The 20,343-nt window shown below is 39.9% G+C and overlaps 1 protein-coding gene across 3 annotated transcripts in view; it reads right to left on the bottom strand.

The window, feature by feature from the left end:
* The window catches only part of LOC137261164 (uncharacterized), a 46,282-nt gene that overhangs the window by 15,107 nt on the left and 10,832 nt on the right, over window positions 1-20,343 (bottom strand). For all 3 annotated transcript variants that reach the window (XM_067798866.1, XM_067798867.1, XM_067798868.1), the window contains exons 2-3: window positions 17,407-17,531; window positions 11,470-12,095 (exon numbers count right to left, since the gene is read on the bottom strand). In XM_067798866.1, the coding sequence (XP_067654967.1) occupies window positions 11,470-12,095; window positions 17,407-17,531 (751 nt within the window). The remainder of the gene's footprint in view (window positions 1-11,469; window positions 12,096-17,406; window positions 17,532-20,343) is intronic.

Below are 20,343 nucleotides of genomic sequence, written 5' to 3'. Positions count from 1 at the left end.
GATAACGGGAATGTCCACCATCGGCATTGAGAACAGCAGTGCATGGACGACGCATAGAGCCCATCAATGGGCAAGGAAGGCTTGTGGGATGTCAGGCCGGTTTCTCTCAAGTTCTGTTGCAAGGTCAAGGACCTTACCTGGCGGATGACGAGAACGGCGTAGACGTCGATCCATCTCGTCCCAAACATGCTCTATCGGGGACACATATGGTGGATTTGCAGGCCAAGGGAGTAAATCAACGTTGTGGTGTTGCAAGAAATCCATAGCAACCCTTGCCTATAATGTCAGGCGTTGTTCTGTTGGAATGTTAACCCAGGACCATGACGTTGCAGAAAAGGCATTGCCACAGGTCGACGAATCTGATCCCTGTAACCCACACCAGTTAGATTGCAGTGAACAATAACCAGAGTTCTTTGGCGTGCTTTTATTCCACTCCGAATCAGCACGGAACCACCACCACCACCACCAAAGCGATTCCTCTCCAATACACAGGTCTGTGCATAACCTTCACGCACACGTCTATAAGCTATGGGGAAATGTTCGGTACCACATTCGGCGAGCTTGTCAATGACCTTGTGTCAGGATAGGTCGTTTGGCGGGACGTTGTGGTCTGATCCCGTGATGACGTAACGTTGTCGAACTAGTACTGTGTTGTGGTGAATACGGCTAAGTCCTGGGATGGTCCGTGCAGTCATCACTGCAGTCTGAAACCTGTGGCGAAGATGGGTCACCCTTATCCATCTGTCCTGTGTTGGCGTTCTTACATGTGGACGTCCAGAACGTGGCCGATCGATGACGTCATTTGTGTTCTGGTAACGTCTCACCTGTGAAGAAATGGTGTTCCGGTGGTAGTGGAAATGTGCAGCTACTTGTCGTTGAGACATTTCTCCACAGACCATGCCAATGGCCTCATGACGCTGTGTAGACTCTAGCCTTGGCATGCTATACGTTTCAATAGCCGTTTATTTTTTTTAACGATCGCAAGCTTTCCAAAGTGACAGTGTTGTGTTGTTGTTCTGTTGGAATGCACGTGCAACAACGTATTGCACGTCTCAAGAACGAAAACACCGACGTCACGGAACGTGATACGTACATGCATGTTGGGTAATGTCACTAATCTTTGAGTTTTAATCCTTATGTGTCGACACAGGTTTGATAAATGTGGATTTTACATTTTTGTATGCACAGTTTCTTCAACACTATCAAAGCTGTACTACTGTTGACATTCCAGTATTTGACAGTGATAAAAGTTCATTCCCTGAATGAAATAGCTAAAAAATGATTGATTATTTTAAAAATGATATGCTATTCTAGATACGCATAGACGAGAATTCTGTTGCAAAAATGTTATATTTTCAAACATGTTTAACTCGACTTAAATAGACTTCTCTACACCAGTTAAGAAGAAGGTAATGTCTAAAGTGAACGACCAAGTGGATACTTTTAGATAACGGAAACGCTGAGCGCGATGGTGACGACTTAGCACGATCCCCGTGTCGGGCGTTGTGCGTTGTGGCGATGCGTTTCTATTCCTTGTAAGAAATATCATCAAAATCAACAGGTAAAACCGATTTTTTAATTTTGCAAATCTCTAAAATCATACTATCAACACTTTTGTTACATATTTTGACGATTGTTTGAACACAATAGGTAATTAATAGATTTCTAAAACCTACAAATCGCCAATGCCTTTTTTGTTTATAGTATATGATGACTACCAGTGATGCAACTAGGGTTGCCTACTGACGGGGAAATTATTGCGATAGCGATAGTCTATTGCAACATATTATTGCGATAGTTTCTTCGCCTTGAATTGACGCACTTGCAGGCATTTTCCAAATGATTGTTTAGTTAATATATTATAATAACAAACTGAAGTAGTCTCATCTAATAACTGACAAGAAACTTGACACCTAGATTAAATAAATAGCACATAAACTCAACGAAACTCCAAGTCAACACCAAAACTCCCTGTAATTTCCGTTGTGCATTTGTCAACCGAAGTCAATTACTAAACAGTATCGATAGTCACACATACTATCTATGCATCGATAGTTTATTGTTTCTACCATCGATTAATTGCTATCGGAGGCAATCGCAATCCATCGATAGTTCGAGGCATCCTTACAGCCCTAGATACCACAAATGACTGGTTATGAACTCGCCCATCCTTTTCATGTGATCTGTCCCTGACAGATTCCATCTGTTTTCAAATTGAAGAACTGTCTGATAATCATTAAGGAAATTATGGTGGCGTCATTTCTAATGCGAAAAATCCTTTCATCAGGTAAATTCACTCCAGGTTCGGCGGCAAACGTGATTTGTCTTGGGCTTAACTGTATGTGAAAACCTAGAATCCAGCTCGACCCTTGTAGTCCATCATAATTAAGCTATTGCCCAGCCCTCGTACGCATCACGATCTGTATACAGGACATGTGGTATTTTCCATACGGAAACCTACTTGGAAACTAGTTTACATATAGTCAACACGTGCCCCATGTATCAACATATTGCTATGGGATTCCAAAGCTTTAATCTAATTTCTGCTTGAGAATGGTCCATTCTGTTGAGAATAACATGTCTCAGGAACTCTATGGTTGTTAAGAGATATGACTGCACAAAATGGTTGGTTAGTTGTTTAATGCCGCACTCAACAATATTACAGCTATGGCTCCGGTCTGTAAATAATCGAATCTGGGCTAGACAATCTAGTGATGAACTGCATGGAAATCGATCTACATATCTGGGAAGACAACCACAGTGGTATGAGCATAATTAAGGTTTCGTGACTATAATATCACAACTACAAGGTGGACCCATTATTATGTGTGGTTTATATGTTGTTGGTGCTCGTGCTATCGATCGTCTTTTTTCATGTACACAATCGATGCCAATTAGGCTGTAATTTCATAGCTGTGACTAGTTCGTGTTCATGCGTATCCAAACATTTGCGAGAAAAATCAAACGGAAATGAGAAAAGAGTTGTTCAGTTATCAAATCCCTTCATTTCAGTTATCATCCACCATTATTAAAGTTAGGGTTACCTAGTACAGACATGTATTAGAGAGAAATAATTTAAATGCAGGAATAATTATAATCATCCGCGACTATAACAAACCGCGATTTTTATTTCACGATATCAGGACACCAAAGAACACAATTCTGTTGTTACGTGTAATCTGCGATTTCATCTTCCAGGCTGGAATGCATGCTGACCTGTAATCACCAGCTGGCGTCAAATCTCTCCTTATAGCGAAACAGATATTCTTGGTCACGAGGCAAGTGGAATTGAATGTGATGTCTTCAGTATAGCGTTACATGAACGATTAATGCAGATAAAGATATGGTTTTCTAAAACAGGTTGCAGCATGCCGTAAACATATTAATCAGGGCAGTTCTCATTCTGGTTGGGTAATTACATTTCGCATAGGTGACAATCAAAGAAAAAGTATTAAATATTTATTACTTATTTCGGTCTATCTGTATCAAATTTCTATTCGAAAGTTACTAAGATCAAAAGACGGACTTTGATATTTTAGATATTTGACCTTAAAAGCGGCGTTTTAGTCCAATGATGTCTTTGTGTAAAAGACCACTTCACACTTTTTTCGAATTGCCAGGAATCAAGGAGAATCAGTCGGAAAAAATATTTGCAAAATTCGAATCGCATTCCGAAGGAAATGTCAAAATAAACAATTTTTTTCAAGCTTTGTAAGAATGCTACTCCCAAATGCTATCAGTCATGTATTCCAACTTCAATCAAAATATTCCGATACTTCTGAAGCATATTCCACCTGAAGTCCAGCAGTAATCGAGATACATTCCGACTCATTCGAGGCATTCTGGCAGGATTTGGAAGTGGCTTGTCTTTTCTATTCTGCCTCGAACGGTTTCAGAATGCTTAGAATACCTAGAATGCAGTGAGAATGCTTAGAATGCAGTTAGAATACCTAGAATGCAGTGAGAATGCTTAGAATGCAGTTAGAATACCTAGAATGCAGTGAGAATGCTTAGAATGCAGTTAGAATACCTAGAATGCAGTGAGAATGCTTAGAATGCAGTTAGAATGCACCTCATGTGCCGTTCGATATATTTCCACTTCGAATGTACATCGAACGTTTTGAACATGCTCAAAACAATCGGCCATGATACAAGAATTGAACTAGACAGTTAGAATGTATTTGGAGTGCAGTAAGAAATTTTAGAAATCAGTTCGAATTTCCAAGAATCTCCAGAAAATTTCGTTCCGGCTCATTTCGCCTCAAGTGCAAAGAGGGTATGAAAAAGTATAGCAAATCTTTTGACATCGCTGACAGATGTTCTAAATTAAGTTCGTAAATTTTAGAGGCGGAGAGAAACATATAAATAGAGAGAAAGAACAAGTGAGAGAGAGATGGAAGACAATCCTATTTTTATCTAAAATAGTTGGAGAGATTGACATTCAGAGAGAGAGAGAGAGACGGACAGAGAAAGGGTGATGGGAGAGAGATAATGAGAGAGGGTGGTGGGAGAGAGAATGAGAAGACGCGGAGAAGACACATAGCGAGAAAGAAAAAGTGAGAGAGAAAGATGGAAGACAATCCTATTTTTTTCTAAATAGTTGGAGATTGACATTCAGGGAGAGAGAGGGACGGACAGAGAAAGGGTGATGGGAGAGAGATAAAGGGTGAAAATACAAATTCACGGAGGGGGGGGGGGGTCGGAGGCAGAGACACGGTGAGAGACAGACAGAGGGGTGATAGACACAGAGAGAGAGGTAGAGAGACAGACAGAGGGGTGATATGAGACATAGAGGGGTAGAGAGAAGAGGTAGGAAGAGAGACAGACAGAGGGGTGATAGGAGACAGAGAGAGAGGTAGAGAGAGGGGTAGGACGAGAGACAGACGGAGGGGTAATAGGAGACACAGAGAGGGGTAGGAAGAGAGGCAGACAGAGGGACGATAGGAGACAGAGAGAGCGGTAGAGAGAGGGGTAGGAAGAGAGACAGACAGAGGGGTAGAGAGAGGGTAGGAAGAGAGACAGACAGAGGGGTGATAGGAGACACAGAGAGGTAGAGAGAAGGGTAGGAAGAAGAGAGACAGACTGAGTGGTGATAGGAGACACACAGAGAGGTAGAGAAAGGGGTAAGAAGAGAGGTAGAGAGGTGTGAGGAGACACAGAGAGAAGTAGAGAAAGAGGTAAGAAGAGAGACAGGGGTGATAGGAGACACAGAGAGGTAGAGAGTGGGGTAGGAAGAGAGACAGACAGAGGGGTGATAGGAGACACAGAGAGGTAGAGAGAGGGGTGATAGGGGACAGAGAGAGGTAGAGAGAGGAGGGTACACAGAAGGGTAGGAAGGGAAACATACAGAGGGGTGATAGGAGACAGTGAGAGGTAGAGAAACAGAGACGGTGTAGGAAAAAGAGACAGAGACAAACAAACAGACAGACAGATGAATTTGGGAGTCAGAGAGAGGGAGACAATGCGAGAGAGAGCGAGAGAGAGAGAGAGAGAGAGAGACCGAGAAACTCTGGCGTGGTAGTACCAGTGAGAAAGGGAGGTTAATGTATAAAGTATGGCGGACCGACAGACCTTGAGGGTAGAAGTGCTGAGAGGCATGAGACTGGAGGCAAGTGAATGCGAAGGGGCGGAAAGTAAGATCGATCGATCGGGTCATAGCTCTTCAGAGTTACAGAATACCTAAATGACACTAGTATTCAGAGTAAATCACATTTCGTCATTAATATAGAAAGATGGAGATAATACACATAGAGTGGTGAGAGACAGAGGAGTGTGTGTGTGTGTGAGAGAGAGAGAGAGAGAGAGAGAGAGCGACAGACAAACAGGCAGAGAGAAGGGGGTAGAGTGTTATTGTTAAGGAGCTTGTAAGTAGGAGAGAGAGAGCAGGAGAGAGTGGTAGAGCAAATAAATCTTGAGGATGATATAGTTGGGGTTATTTGGTAAATGAAGACACTCAACGCATCACTGGAAGGCAAGCAAGTAAACAGCCATCTTACAAAATTATTAACACCATGGCAGCATACCGGATATATTGGGATTACTGTTCCATAAGTATAATTTACGATATTTTCCGAAGTTTAAACACAATATTATTTTGACCCACCCCACCCACACTACAAGCCAATCAACGCCTCGGTAGCTTCAGTCTAGAGAATTGAGCTCCATATAACTACTCGAGCCTTGGACTAATTATGTAATGATAAAGAAATGAAAGCATGTCCCAAGGATCAACTTCTAGTAATCAATCATACATAGCAAATCATAGACATGATCAAGAGGGGTGACTGAAGCATTGCCAAAAGTCGGCACTCAGACATCTTTGCCGTAAAGTTTGATCAATAGCGACACTCGCGCCTATTTTCGACACAGCTGGAGATCCCGCTGGGTCACGCAGCAGAGTCTCGTCCCGAAATCAATTTTACTAGTCGTTATTTCATGTTGGTTTTGGAATGATGGTAACATTTTCTTCTCAGTCAATGCACGCTGTGAAATTACGAATAATTTCAACTAAGGGCTGGTGCACAAATAGCGTTACCGAGCTTCCATTGCCACTGCATGCAAGTCAAAATCAAACTGAATATTACGACTTTTCTCCATATAAAGAGATCATAAAGTTAATGTCAAGGACAAATATGGTAATCACGTGCTGCCCATGTGGTATCATTGAAAAACGGTGTCTCTAATGATGAAATAGTTCAAGAGATATCTGCATTTGTGTTTCTCATTTAGTGGATTGGTTTACGCCGTTTTTAGTGAAAAAGTGATGATATCAGGTAAGCATTTAAGACCGCGGATGGCACTTGGCAGAAACAAACGCAAAGTATAGGAAATTGTTCAACTGAAAATTGCACCGGAAGTAAAGTACAAATCAAAACAAGGAATTTCATAGGGCATCATGTTTGTCAATGAAGGGTCAGACTTGGATATTTGCCCATCACAAAATGTTTTGAAAGCTTTCCTGGGGCTCTGAAAGTTGAAACCCTGTTTGAAGAAATTCTGAACAGAGGTCATAAAACGCCCTTCGAAATAACGATAAAAAGAGCATGATCGATCATTGCACCACAAAAGTTGTGAAGTGTAAACACTAAATGCTTCAGCTTTTGGAATATTACCCGACATAAAGAGAAATCTGACTTTTCAAAAGTAGACGTCTTGTAATACAGTATTCTGGTGACCTTTTTATAACACACATGTCCTCAGATGGTCACGCCCATAATGGACACGAGATTCATTTGTAATCAGTGAGTGAGTGAGTTGAGTTTTACGCTGTTTTAGCAATAGCCCAGCACGGAAATGGGCTCCATACATTGTACCCATGTGGGGAATCGAACCGTGGCCTTCGGCAATCCAAGGGAAAGCTTTAACCACTAGGCTACCCCACCGCCCCACATTAAGTTAGGAGTAAATAGCAAGACCGTGATGAAAAATATATAAATAGATCACTGTGTATCAATGTTGACCCATGATATAATTTAGCATATTTCCTCCATTGCTATGAAGGGCAGTACGCAAAACGAACAACACAAAATACAAAATGATCATAAAGCTGGGATGAAGAAGGATATTGGAGATTTATACATATGCGTATGAACTTCATATCTATATACTTACTAGTTGGGGTCTATATATATATATATATATATATGTATATATATATATATATATATATATATATATATATAACATTTCATGTATTGTAGTCAGAGTACCTCAATACAAATAGTGTTCGTTGGAAGGATGTGATGACCGCACTGACATCGGAAATACTTGACCAATCACCACGAAATACATAAATGCAGTCAGTAACGGTATATGACCAATCAGGCTTGTCTTTCATCAGAACTGTGGACCAGTCTTTGATAGAAGAGATAACTTGAAAATAAGAATATGGTTTTCTTTCAGGATCAAATCCTTTCTGATGTGTACAGGAACTGTTTGAAGCTGATACAGAAGAAAATCATGTTTGATGAAGTATTCAGTCTCTCGTGTGTACTTTTTCACTTCTGATGAAGCATAGTCAAATACTTTACATTTTTCATATCCAGGGAGTCACATTCGTTCCAACAGCAAACTACGTTCCATGTAGTTTATTTCTGGTTCACATTGCTATAAGTTCAGCGATAGACTTTCTTGCAAGCGTTGTATTACGGAATTATAAAAATGTCACTATAATGACACCAAATAACTGAAGCTTCATTTAAACCCATTCGCCGAATCATTTCGATTTGCCAATTAAAACTGATTCTGTATAATGTACATGGATCAGATCAGATACACTGACGGTGCATATGGTGGCATCTGTCGCTTGACTTGTTACCACATAATAGGGATGGTATGTTGCGTTTTTAAACCACAAAACCATTGTGGATTAGTAAGAGCAATTCTCACTCACTTGCCTTGTAAAATTCAGTGAGATTTGCCTGTATCACATGAAAAAGAATGCCCGACGTCCTGTTGAGACACATATGTGATGATGTTTGTAGCCAATATTTTCAGATGTGAAACAAGGCAGCACATGTTGTTTGCTTTATTGAGAGGAGTAATGTTGAAACCTCGTGTTTCTCTCGCCTTATTATGACAATGTTTGTTATTTCAATTAACATTTTCTTTACGTAAATACTATCAACACTTTCATCAATGATGGACAGGGATAAGAATGATCATTTTTATGTCATACTATCAACACTTTCATCAATGTTTGGACAGTGATAAGAATGATCTTCTACCCAAAATTACATATTGTGAAGTGTCAGTACTCATATATCTTGCATACAGATAGTAAATACTATCAACACTTTCATCAATGTTTGGACAGTGATAAGATTGATCTTCTACCCAAAATTACATATTGTTAAGTGTCAGTACTTATACATTTTGCATACAGACCCTATTAATAGAGCACTGAAGCATGGAGCTATTACATCTCTTACAGTATGAGACAAATTCAAATTACGTCCACTCTTAGGCCTGTCTAAAGCAATCGTGTGCATATATGTGTGCACAAGAACATACATATGATGATTTCTCAGTCTTTAGTATTCAAATTTTGAGATAAAGGGCATAGCATTAAAACTTTGAGATAAAGGGTATAGTATTAAAACTTTGAGATAAAGGGTATAATATCAAAACCTTGAGATAAAGGGTATAGTATTAAAACTTTGAGATAAAGGATATAGTATTACAACTTTGAGATAAAGGGTATAATATCAAAACTTTGAGATAAAGGGTATAGTATTAAAACTTTGAGATAAAGGGTATAATATCAAAACTTTGAGATAAAGGGTATAGTATTACAACTTTGAGATAAAGGGTATAATATCAAAACTTTGAGATAAAGGGTATAATATCAAAACTTTGAGATAAAGGGTATAGTATTAAAACTTTGAGATAAAGGATATAGTATTACAACTTTGAGATAAAGGGTATAATATCAAAACTTTCAGATAAAGGGTATAGTATTAAAACTTTGAGATAAAGGATATAATATCAAAACTTTGAGATAAAGGGTATAGTATTACAACTTTGAGATAAAGGATATAATATCAAAACCTTGCGATAAAGGGTATAGTATTAAAACTTTGAGATAAAGGATATAGTATTAAAACTTTGAGATAAAGGATATAATATCAAAACTTTGAGATAAAGGGTATAGTATTAAAACTTTGAGATAAAGGATATAGTATAACAACTTTGAGATAAAGGGTATAATATCAAAACTTTGAGATAAAGGGTATAGTATTAAAACTTTGAGATAAAGGGTATAGTATTAAAACTTTGAGATAAAGGATATAGTATTACAACTTTGAGATAAAGGGTATAATATCAAAACTTTGAGATAAAGGTTATAGTATTAAAACTTTGAGATAAAGGGTTTAATATCAAAACTTTGAGATAAAGGGTATAGTATTACAACTTTGAGATAAAGGGTATAATATCAAAACTTTGAGATAAAGGGTATAATATCAAAACTTTGAGATAAAGGGTATAGTATTAAAACTTTGAGATAAAGGGTATAGTATTAAAAGTTTGAGATAAAGGATATAGTATTAAAACTTTGAGATAAAGGGATATTATTGACAAATAACCAAACGAACGCCAATGATCATATATACTTAGGACATTTGAATACCTTTCATCTGTCTTCACCCCAATGAAATATGTGAAGTTTGTTTTGTCCTGCACAACTTGAAAATAGTGTTGATGATATATTCCACTTGACTACAATTTCAGGAAGAATGGGCTCGGTATTGATGTTGGTCTGCATTAAACTAATCAGTGTTCAGTTGTCAAGGAACCCTATGACGTTATTCATTGTTCCTTTACGTCGATGTGTTTCAAAGCAATCCCATTTCTGTCTCGGAAACTTCCAGCGTCAACAAGACGGCAAACAAAAGTTTTCGAGAGCAGTTATTTTACAATGTCGATAAACCTCGTTAGTTTTAAACAAGGAGTTTTGAAAATGGGTTTCTTTACAATTGGCTGGAAATATTTTTCTGTGATATTTGATGCCCTAAACATCACAAGTGTAAACATTACAATATCTGTGACGTTATATAAACTTGAATCAAACATACCTTTGTTTTCCTAAAGATTTGATTTTCTACCATAATTTTAACCTATATTTTTCCTGTTCGGAAATATGTCTCAAGATGTGAAGTGATGGCCAATGATGATGACTGAACACTGATGCAGTTTCACATATCACTTAAAACACGCCAATGAACTAGGGGTTTTAATACCACTGTCACAAGAAACCGCATACTCTTGAAGCAAGTTGGTCGGTCTAAACTTAAGTTTACTGAAACCTTGCGACACAATATATCTGTGAAACACTGCAAAACAGTTACATCCGGGTTGTTCACGAAAACGTAAGTATATACCACCAATGCGGCAATAAAGGGCAAGATAATGTCAGAGATCTTCGATCTTTTCGGGCCATGGTCAAATTTTATCTGAAACCCTTTCCTGACATCCTCTTCGAGACAAGTACTGCCAGGTACTGTCTAGTATGCTAGAGATACATCATTCGTGGAACTCGTGAGATGTGTACAACTGCTACTCGCCGGGCAGTGTTATCCCATATGATTTGATTAACACGTCTCTAGAACTGCCTGAGTCAGCAACATCGCGATCGGGACCAAACTCAATGAAATTCAATTCAAACTTGAATCTTTCTGGACACGAAGATTCGGCACACTGATGGTCAATCTAGGAACCCAACGAGGCTTCCCGTTCACTCCTTCCATTCGTTTTAAGGACGGTAGTGCTAATCGCTCTGGGGCCAATTTGTGTCCAGTTCGAGACATTGTAATAATACCATGTGTGGAACTTAGACCTAGCCTTTGTGTTAATCGGGGTAATCAGTAACTCCTAACAAACCCAGGTGAATGAAATGTGCTAGGCATGCCAATACGACAAGCAGAGTCGCCCTTTAATAAGTCCAGTAATCACTGATTGGCTGATTCTTACCTCTATAACCATAATTGACAGTATCGCCAGACTCCCAAGATGGATTCCAGTGGAGACCTCGTGTATTTTCTCATACTCGCTGTGGAAATGTTGATGCTTTGTCGTGTCCTGAGCCACGTGCTCTGGGTAGTACTCCGCAACAAGAAAGAAACTCTCCTTAACGTTGTTAATCTCCAAAACAAATAATTTGCTGAGGTCAAGAAGAGCAACTGTATCATTACTTGACGTTGTCCTGTTTTCAATCACACTATTGCCATCACGCAATTCCGTAAAATGGGTAGCACCACCTCCTCCATCGTCAAATATCCCACTAGTCAAGGGTTTTGTAGTCACAATATCACTCAGAGAAGATTTGGAGGAACTATTTACAGGTTTTTCATTGGCTTTAGCTGTGTCTTTGACTAATGTGTAATCCTTAGGACTTGGCATAGTTGTATTGGGGTTCTGCTTACAGTTGCAAGGTAAACAGTATAGATCATTCTCATTGTTTAATCTGATATTACTCTGCAATTTGTAGATAATATCCTCCATCGTCCTCCCTTCAAAAGAATGAAATTCCTCTGGGTAGGTCTTTTTCAGATAATCCACAAATCTTTGAATTTCGTGTTCTTCATTTTCAAATCTGACTGCAAACAGAAAGAAAGGCCGTGTTATTGCATACATACAAATAGTCATTAGTCAGACAATATGGACAGTGGGGACTATATTTTGGTGAAATGTACAGTTATTCCCATGTAAAACAGTCTTCATGCCACATTCAAATGTTACGCCGTAATTATGGATGACCTCAACTAGTTTGGCTGTCTGGTTGGTGTGTTGTTTAACGCAGTGTTTCAGTTATATGGTGGTCTATAAATAACAGAGCAATTCAGTGACCAAGAGCACGAGCATCGATCTACGCAAATGGGATTGGATGACATGTGTTAACCATGTCAGCGAGCCTGACACCCGATCCCTTTAGTCGCCGCTTACGACAAGCATGGCTACTTGAGACATATTCTAAACCAGATCTTTAACGGTGTGACATCATCAATATAAGACAATGGGTAAAGTTATTTGCTTCCGTTGCTCCCCCCATCCCCGAAGGGATCAGCTCTATTCATTCGAAGTTGTTCTTAGCTGCAAAGGTATGTCATTGGTGAAGAGTTCCTTCCATGGCATTTTCCTTTAAAGTAAGAAATGAGAAAATAGACCCCCTTTTTGAACGTGAAGAGTCCGAAGGATTTAGTCGTCCAGTTGATTTCAACAATGTTATTCAAACAATCGAGTTGCACTAGATAGTCACTTGACAATTCAAGCGCCGAATGCTAGGCAGTATTTTCAAAAAGAGACAAATACAAATACATTGCGATTCAAGTCAAATGGAACATGTCTCGGCAGATAATTGAAACTGATTGTTCCTTGCCAATGACTCTGTTTATTTATATGTAGTGACGAATAAATTCGTCACAATTACAGAATAACATAATATTGATGTAATTAAAATATAATGACACCTTACAAAAACGACGATGTGTCACCAACTAAATAGTCATTGTAGTCACAACCCTGACAAATATGAAAAGGGTATACGGCCCTGAACGTTACTGACATAATCATGACTTCATGACAGAGCACTTCTGATTTAACGGACCCTTGCCTAGGGGAGTATTGCGAGACTCGCCGACATACATGCTGTCTTCCGCTGTCCAAACTTTTATTTCCTTCCAAACTGAGATGACACTCGAAGGCACTGGAACCTGGTTAAATTTAGAAAGTAGGCAAGAGAAAAGCGACACCTCTCTCTAAGTGTAGCATTTCAGCGAAAATCGAATTAGGTTTCTAAACAAAATACTTAAAGCTATATTGAGTCTGAAGTCAGAACCTTTTTCAAAGTTCCAATTTAGCAGCTTTCTGTCTGTCGTATCCTGCTATGCTCACGGGTAATCGATATAGTGTTACACTCTGCAACTTTAGCTGGATTCTTTTACAGATATGAGTAACAGAACTGCCCCTTAGGGCTTTCACTCATGCTTGAAGAATATAGATCAGACCGGCCTTAACTGCGTGTTACGTGAAGACCATATGTTGTGAATCCTACTTCTTTATGATGACTGATCCTACAAACTGTCCACTTTGATTTTATTTATTCCTAGGACAGAGAAATTGCTCAAAACGGTTCAATGAATTGGACACCAATACACTATTCGGTAACTGAAAATATGGCATCTTCTTAAGGGAACAAAATTCTTTTTGCTCTTGAAAACATGTGTTGAAATTACAGTAGTGATGGCTGCATTCTTCGCGGGTCTGTACATTGTATGACTAGCATTGTGATTCCATTGTGAATCCAGGAAAAAAATCAGAAGCTGTGAGAGCACATCAATAACATTTGTTACGTAACATAACTCGTCTCACACACGGTCGCAGTAATTACATCACATTTTGAATCGAACAAGTTATTGCTTTATGAGTGCTATTTCAGATCGCATATTGCCTTTGAAATAATAACGATCCATGTGAAATGATGGCCCGAAATAAACAGATATCGACAACTACATCCTGAACTTCGTAAACGGAAAGCAATCGGGTTAATTGGAAATGGTCATAATGCTGTGAACTTTCAGTTTGTTGTGTGCAACAGAAGCAAGAAAATATAAACACATGCAGAAACCCCTGGGAACCCTGCAAACATATTAACGATGTCAAGCAAATGATAACGAGATCATAAAAAGAGGTGTACATGTACTTTGAAGTCTTGTTACTGTCTTAAAAATGTTAATGAGAGTTAATGAGTGTGACTTTACTCCGTTTGGTAGTTCTAAAGAGTGAGTGAGTGAGCAATATTTCAGCGATATCACGGCAGGAGACACCAGAAATGCGTTTCACACATTGTATCCATTTGGGGAATGGAACCCGGGCCTTTAGAGTGACGAGCGACCGCTTTAGCTGCTACTCTACCCGACAACCAGGTCGTTATAACGAAATGTCACGGTGGGCAGAAGAGCGTTGTCTATACTGTGTAAGGAATTGAACATTGGACCTCGGAGTGGCGAACGCTTGACCGCGCGGCAGCCCAACCGCCCATTGCTAAGGACAGGTTGATCGAGTCATCATACATTATCAGGTAAAGGTGACAAAACATCAGGCTGTCCAAAGCTCACTGACATCTTAGTACGGCCACACAATTTAGGATCCGCGAAGAAATGGTTTAGGATCGGCCTTCAGCAACCCTGCTTGCTGTAAGAGACGACTAGTGGTCTGGTCCGCTTTATAAACTGTAATGTTGCTGAGTGCAGCGTTTGGCAAACAACAACAACAAAACAGACAAAAACAAACAAACAAACAAAAAAAAACCCCAAAAAACAAGCAAACAAAAAACACAAAAAACAACCATGATTGTCATAAGTGGCGACTAACGGGATCGGGTGGACAGGCTCGATGACTTGGCTGACGCATGTCATAGGTTCCCAATTGCGCAGATTGCTGCTAATGTTGGTGGTCATCGGATTGTCTGGCCCAGGGTCGATTATTTACAGATCGCCGCCATAGCTGGAATATTGCTGAGTGCGGCGTAAAACTAAACTCACTCTAGGAGAGTCTTAAGTGCCATACCTTAACATTAACTTACGATTGAAGCGTGTTTCCAAAATCTAGGCCTTGGTAGTGTCCTTCCCCGATGTCATTGATCAGTAGTGTGCTACTGACGTGACCGAGCAAGGCTTTTTTATTCACAAATCACTGGAATGCTGCTGTTTACAGCAACATTCAATCTCTTAAGATATGATAAGCACAAAAAGACTAGCATACCGAGAACACTATTTATTTATAAGGTTAATGCGCAGAAGCACAGGTCGTGAACGAACATAAACCTACACTTACGACGTAAATCAGAAAATCAGTTGCTTGTTTGCCAAGGCTTTGGATTCCTTCCATTTTTTCTGCAACATCAGTTCGAGTGATGAGTGCAAGAATCCCTAGTTTATTGAGGAAAAACAACACGAAATGAGTTTCGCGAATTCAAGCCCCCAATAATGGTCAGATCAGGTTGAACACGCTGAAAATCTTACAACCTGGAGAACTTGCTTACTGAGCGGTACTGAAGTGAGTCGATTTAGTTCATGTTACGGTATGTGGGTTGTATTTCTGTTAAGTTATCATGGTGCTGTGCACATGCAGCTTCCTATTCCCTGTAGTCTTCAAAAGTGACTTTGCGGGCACTCTTTAATTCACGCTAAGTGTTATGCATATTACTCAATTCTCAAATACAACCTCACCAGGCAACCTCAGATCGTTTTATCGTGGAAGTTTGTTTTCACAAAGGAATAGACTTAACTTTAAAGTAATCGATTCGGAAAACATATGCTTATGACATCATCGAAATCATACAGTCTCTGCTTTTAGCACATGTTTACTGTAATTCTGAAAAGGGTTCAGAAGCTAATTATATTTATATGAAACATTTCTTTCACAGCTGAATGATAACATCAAGTTTAAACACCTCACTGCAATCTTCAAATAATGCTATTTGTTTTCTATAACAGAGGGTGACTATACCTCTACATGCATGTGCACATGACGGAAAGCAATCTACGCTGCTATATATTGTACACGAAACAATATCTCTGAGTCAATAACCCATTATGTCTGTAGAGCAAGTGAGCCGTTCTTAATTTCTCTCCTTAGAAACTGTTGCTTTCATTTTCTGGAGCAAATATATCGTCTAATGTACCGTGTAATCGGTCTGTCGCCGCCTAAGATACATGATAATGTTGTCTTCGACAATATACCCTCCAGCCACAAGAGCTGAGTGTTGAGTGTCGCATATATTATTTAGATAAACCATTAATAACTGACTTAGAACAATCTTTTTGTGACCGAAAGATGAAAGACACATGTTTAGTCTTAACACGTTTCGATCTTTGCCATCAAATGATGCTCTATAAACATAACACATATATTTCCAAAGATGTTGATCTGTATCATATTTTATACACGAGGCCCAGTCAATACATTCAAATAATACAATAATACATTTTAATATAAAACGATAGAAGAGCCTTGCGGCTTAATACTTTCATGTAATGGAAATTCATTTGATCCCCTGCTGTCCATATTTCTTTCTGATCAAATAACTTTCGCATTTGCTGTGGTCGAGTTGGTGGTCAAGCATGCATTACGATAATGGGAAACGACTTTAGCATGTCACCATTTTATGCTGTCAATCATATGTGTTCGGCTATTTATTTCGATAAAACACAACTTCAACATATACTACCTGCTATCAATAGGTAGTTAATGATGTGTTATGTTCGTGTATTTATCATCCGAAACTGTGTTCTACACGAGATATCGCTTGTTTGAGATCAGACGATATCTCCTACGAGATATCGTTTGGACATTACATTTTGCACAATGCCCTGACAATGCTATGACGTCATGAACTTGATGACATCACAATGCTATGACATCGCTTCACTGCAAATCTGATGGCAGTGCTATGTTCAGAGTTGTGCATGTTTCTTTGAAAACCAATGAAGAATGATTTTGGATGATATATAGAATCTCACCAGCGTGTCTACTGATATCAGTTATATCAACACTCGTTGATAAAGGTGAATGACAGGTAGTCAGTGATGTGTTATGGTTGTGTATATGGGTGATGGGGGATGGATGAGCACGTGCAATTGGCTTCACACATTGTAATCATATGGGAATCGAACCCGGGTCCTCTGTGTGACGAGTGGACACTTTAACCACTGGGTTAGCCTACCATACCATACAGAACAGGGACCTGGATTCAGTGGTAATGAATTGTACCTAGGTAAGCGGTGCTGGCTGCAGTTTGACTGAAGATTGGAAATGAAACAAAACAGCCACTCGTAAACTTCAACAAAGGCACCAGGGGTCAATATTACAACCCAAGCGTTAGCTGCAATTTGAAAATACATTACTTACACCTAATGCCTTGCAGGTCGACCATGAGCTCTACCAGTACGCAGACACACTCAATGACGACCAGTGTGCACACGGCAATCAGTGCGGGTCTGCTGTCCAGAAACTTCAAAGTCTGTTGCCGGCAACTGAAAGAAAAACATTTGAGTAGCGTAAAGTGAATGATGGCTGTCTAAATACCATAATTACCGCAAGGCTTTGCAGGAGGTTTCTGATTAGAAGCTTATTTTAAAATGACCGGGTCAGCGCCCTCTTTCTTTCAGCTGCAGTCTTGGCGCCATCGTTTGGGCAAGGAAAAAACTCCTTTGTAGAAAATTTGGACCTTATCAGCTGCTTTGGATCCTTATTGGCCTCTTTCATGATCATTCTGAAAAGGAAATGGTTCATATGGTATGTCAATGTCCATTCTGTCGAACAAATGAAAAGTGGCATTTAAGTAGGTGGACAAGGATCACCACCACCACCACTGCCACCACCACAGTCGTCGTCGTCGTCATCCTCATCATCATCAACATCACTTCATCATCATCATCATCATCATCATCATCATCGCAAACACCATAAGCAGCATAAAACTGTTGTCATATTAATGCAGTCATTCATACGTGAACAGTTTAGTTGATATTCTTTGTATATCAGGTGTTTCATTTTATTTTGTCATCGGTTTGTCATTAACAAAATCAAGACAGGTTTGTCGGGGATGGAGGGGTTTGGTAGTGGGGTGGCTGGGACAGTATTGTGTGTTTACTTTCGGGACACACAGACTGAAGGATCGATTTCCAACACAGACACAGCAAGATGAACCGCGTTCCTGATGTTCTTGGTGAAATGATAGGTTGGACAGGCCACCCACTCGTGTCTCTCGAGTAAACTGTAATGTACTGTCTCGTATGCGCTTGACGAAGACAAGGGAAACAACCAAAGGAGATAAGCCAGTAATGAAGTATTTCATTAATATTGTTAATATAATTCATTATCAGACAAAGACGCGGGTTCCATTCCCCGAAACGGGAACAATGTGTGAAGACTACTTGCTTGTAGCAGTCTTTAGCAATTTGAATACCTTCCTCAGGTACACGTATTTACGGTATGCCTTAGGGGCGGTGGGGTAGCCTAGTGGTTGAAGCGTTAGTTGAAGCGTCTTCATGCCGAAGACACGGGTTCGATTCCCACCTGGGTACAATGTGTAAAGCCATTAGTGGTGCCTCTCACCATGATGCTGCTGGAATATTGTACAAAGCGGCGTAAAACCCAACTCACTCACTCACTGAAAGTCTATAAGAACCATGTACGAATACACCAACAGAGGCACGTAACGTGTCCAGCAGCAGAACAAGCAATGTAAAATAAGAAACAAGTTGACTTGGGGGACTGCATATAATTTTAACATGAGAGTATTGAGTGTTTTTCAGGATATGCCTTGATGAACATACATGCAAGCATAGTTTACGAATAAAACGTCGACATCTAAATTTCTCTAAATCCATTAACTAGAACTTACAGATAGATCATGCCATGTTGAATGAAACGATTCCAGCTGACTGGCATGCGCAGATGTAAACTTAAGTAGTGAGGAAAATACACTAAGTAGGTTCAAGAATTTCACAAGGATAATTTGGTCATTACGTCTAGCGTAATATATACTAGGCACATAAAGAAACTATATACTAGGCACATAAATTTAAAACCTGTGTAGACACATAAGGATTTAAACTCAGAGATTAGTGACATGTATCCAACATGCATGCACGTGCCACGTTCCGTGACGTCAGTGGTTTCGTCCTTGAGACGTGCAATACGCTGTTGCACGTGCATTCCGGGAAAAAGAAACAGAGCAAAAGAATGTCACACAATGCTGTCACTTTGGAAAGCTCAAGCCCTGCCCTTGCGATCGTTCAAAAAATTATACGGCTATTAAAGCGCATAGCTTGCCAAGGATGACGTCTACACAACGTCATGAGTGAGTGAGTGAGTTTAGTTTTACGCCGCACTCAGCAATATTACAGCTATATGGCGGCGGTCTGTAAACAATCGAGTCTGGACCAGACAATCCAGTGATCAACAACATGAGCATCGATCTGCGCAATTGGGAACCAATGACACGCGTCAACCAAGTCAGCGAGCCTGACCACCCGATCCCGTTAGTCGCCTCTTACGACAAGCTGAGTCGCCTTTTATGGCAAGCATGGGTTGCTGAAGGCCTATTCAACCCCGGGACCTTCACGGGTCACACAACGTCATGAGGCCACTGGGATGGTCTGTGGGGGGATGTCTCAACGACAAGTAGCTGCACATTTCCACAGCCACTGGAACACCATTTCTCCAGTGGTGAGACGTTACCAGAACACAAATGACGTCATCGATCGGCTACGTTGTGGACGTCCACATGTAAGAACACCAAGATAGGACAGATGGATAAGAGTGACCCATCTTCGCCACAGGTATCAGACTGCAGTGATGACTGCCCGGACCCTCAAAGCACTTCGCCGTATTCACCCCAACACAGTTCGACAACGGTTACGTCATCACGGGATCAGAGAACGACGTCACACGATACGACCTATCCTGACACAACGTCATCGACAAGCTCGCCGAATATGGAATAATATTTTGACAATGTACAATTTCAAGTATGTATAGTAGATTACTATCCTTAAAGTTGTAATTTTTCCCTACTTATGAATGATAAAGAACTGGTAGTTGTATATATACAGTTATTATATGTATACAGCTGTAAACACAAATTCATTCACTAAAATGAAGGAATGTTGGTGCGTCGTGGCCGCAGAAGGCGCAATCACTCATGTATATTTAGATCGAGCAGTTGAAACCTATAGATCCTGACTGATAAGAGCATTTTCTGTCTGAGCTGGTGTCAATGCGTCCCAACCACACGTGTTAAGGATGCCTACTGTCACCATGATGTGTCTGACGTTGACG

Source organism: Haliotis asinina, chromosome 14 (assembly GCF_037392515.1).
Source record: "Haliotis asinina isolate JCU_RB_2024 chromosome 14, JCU_Hal_asi_v2, whole genome shotgun sequence".
NCBI classification, from domain to species: Eukaryota; Metazoa; Mollusca; class Gastropoda; order Lepetellida; family Haliotidae; genus Haliotis; species Haliotis asinina.
The sequence above is the reverse complement of the archived record's forward strand: the minus strand, read 5'-3'. Positions and strand labels throughout refer to the sequence as shown.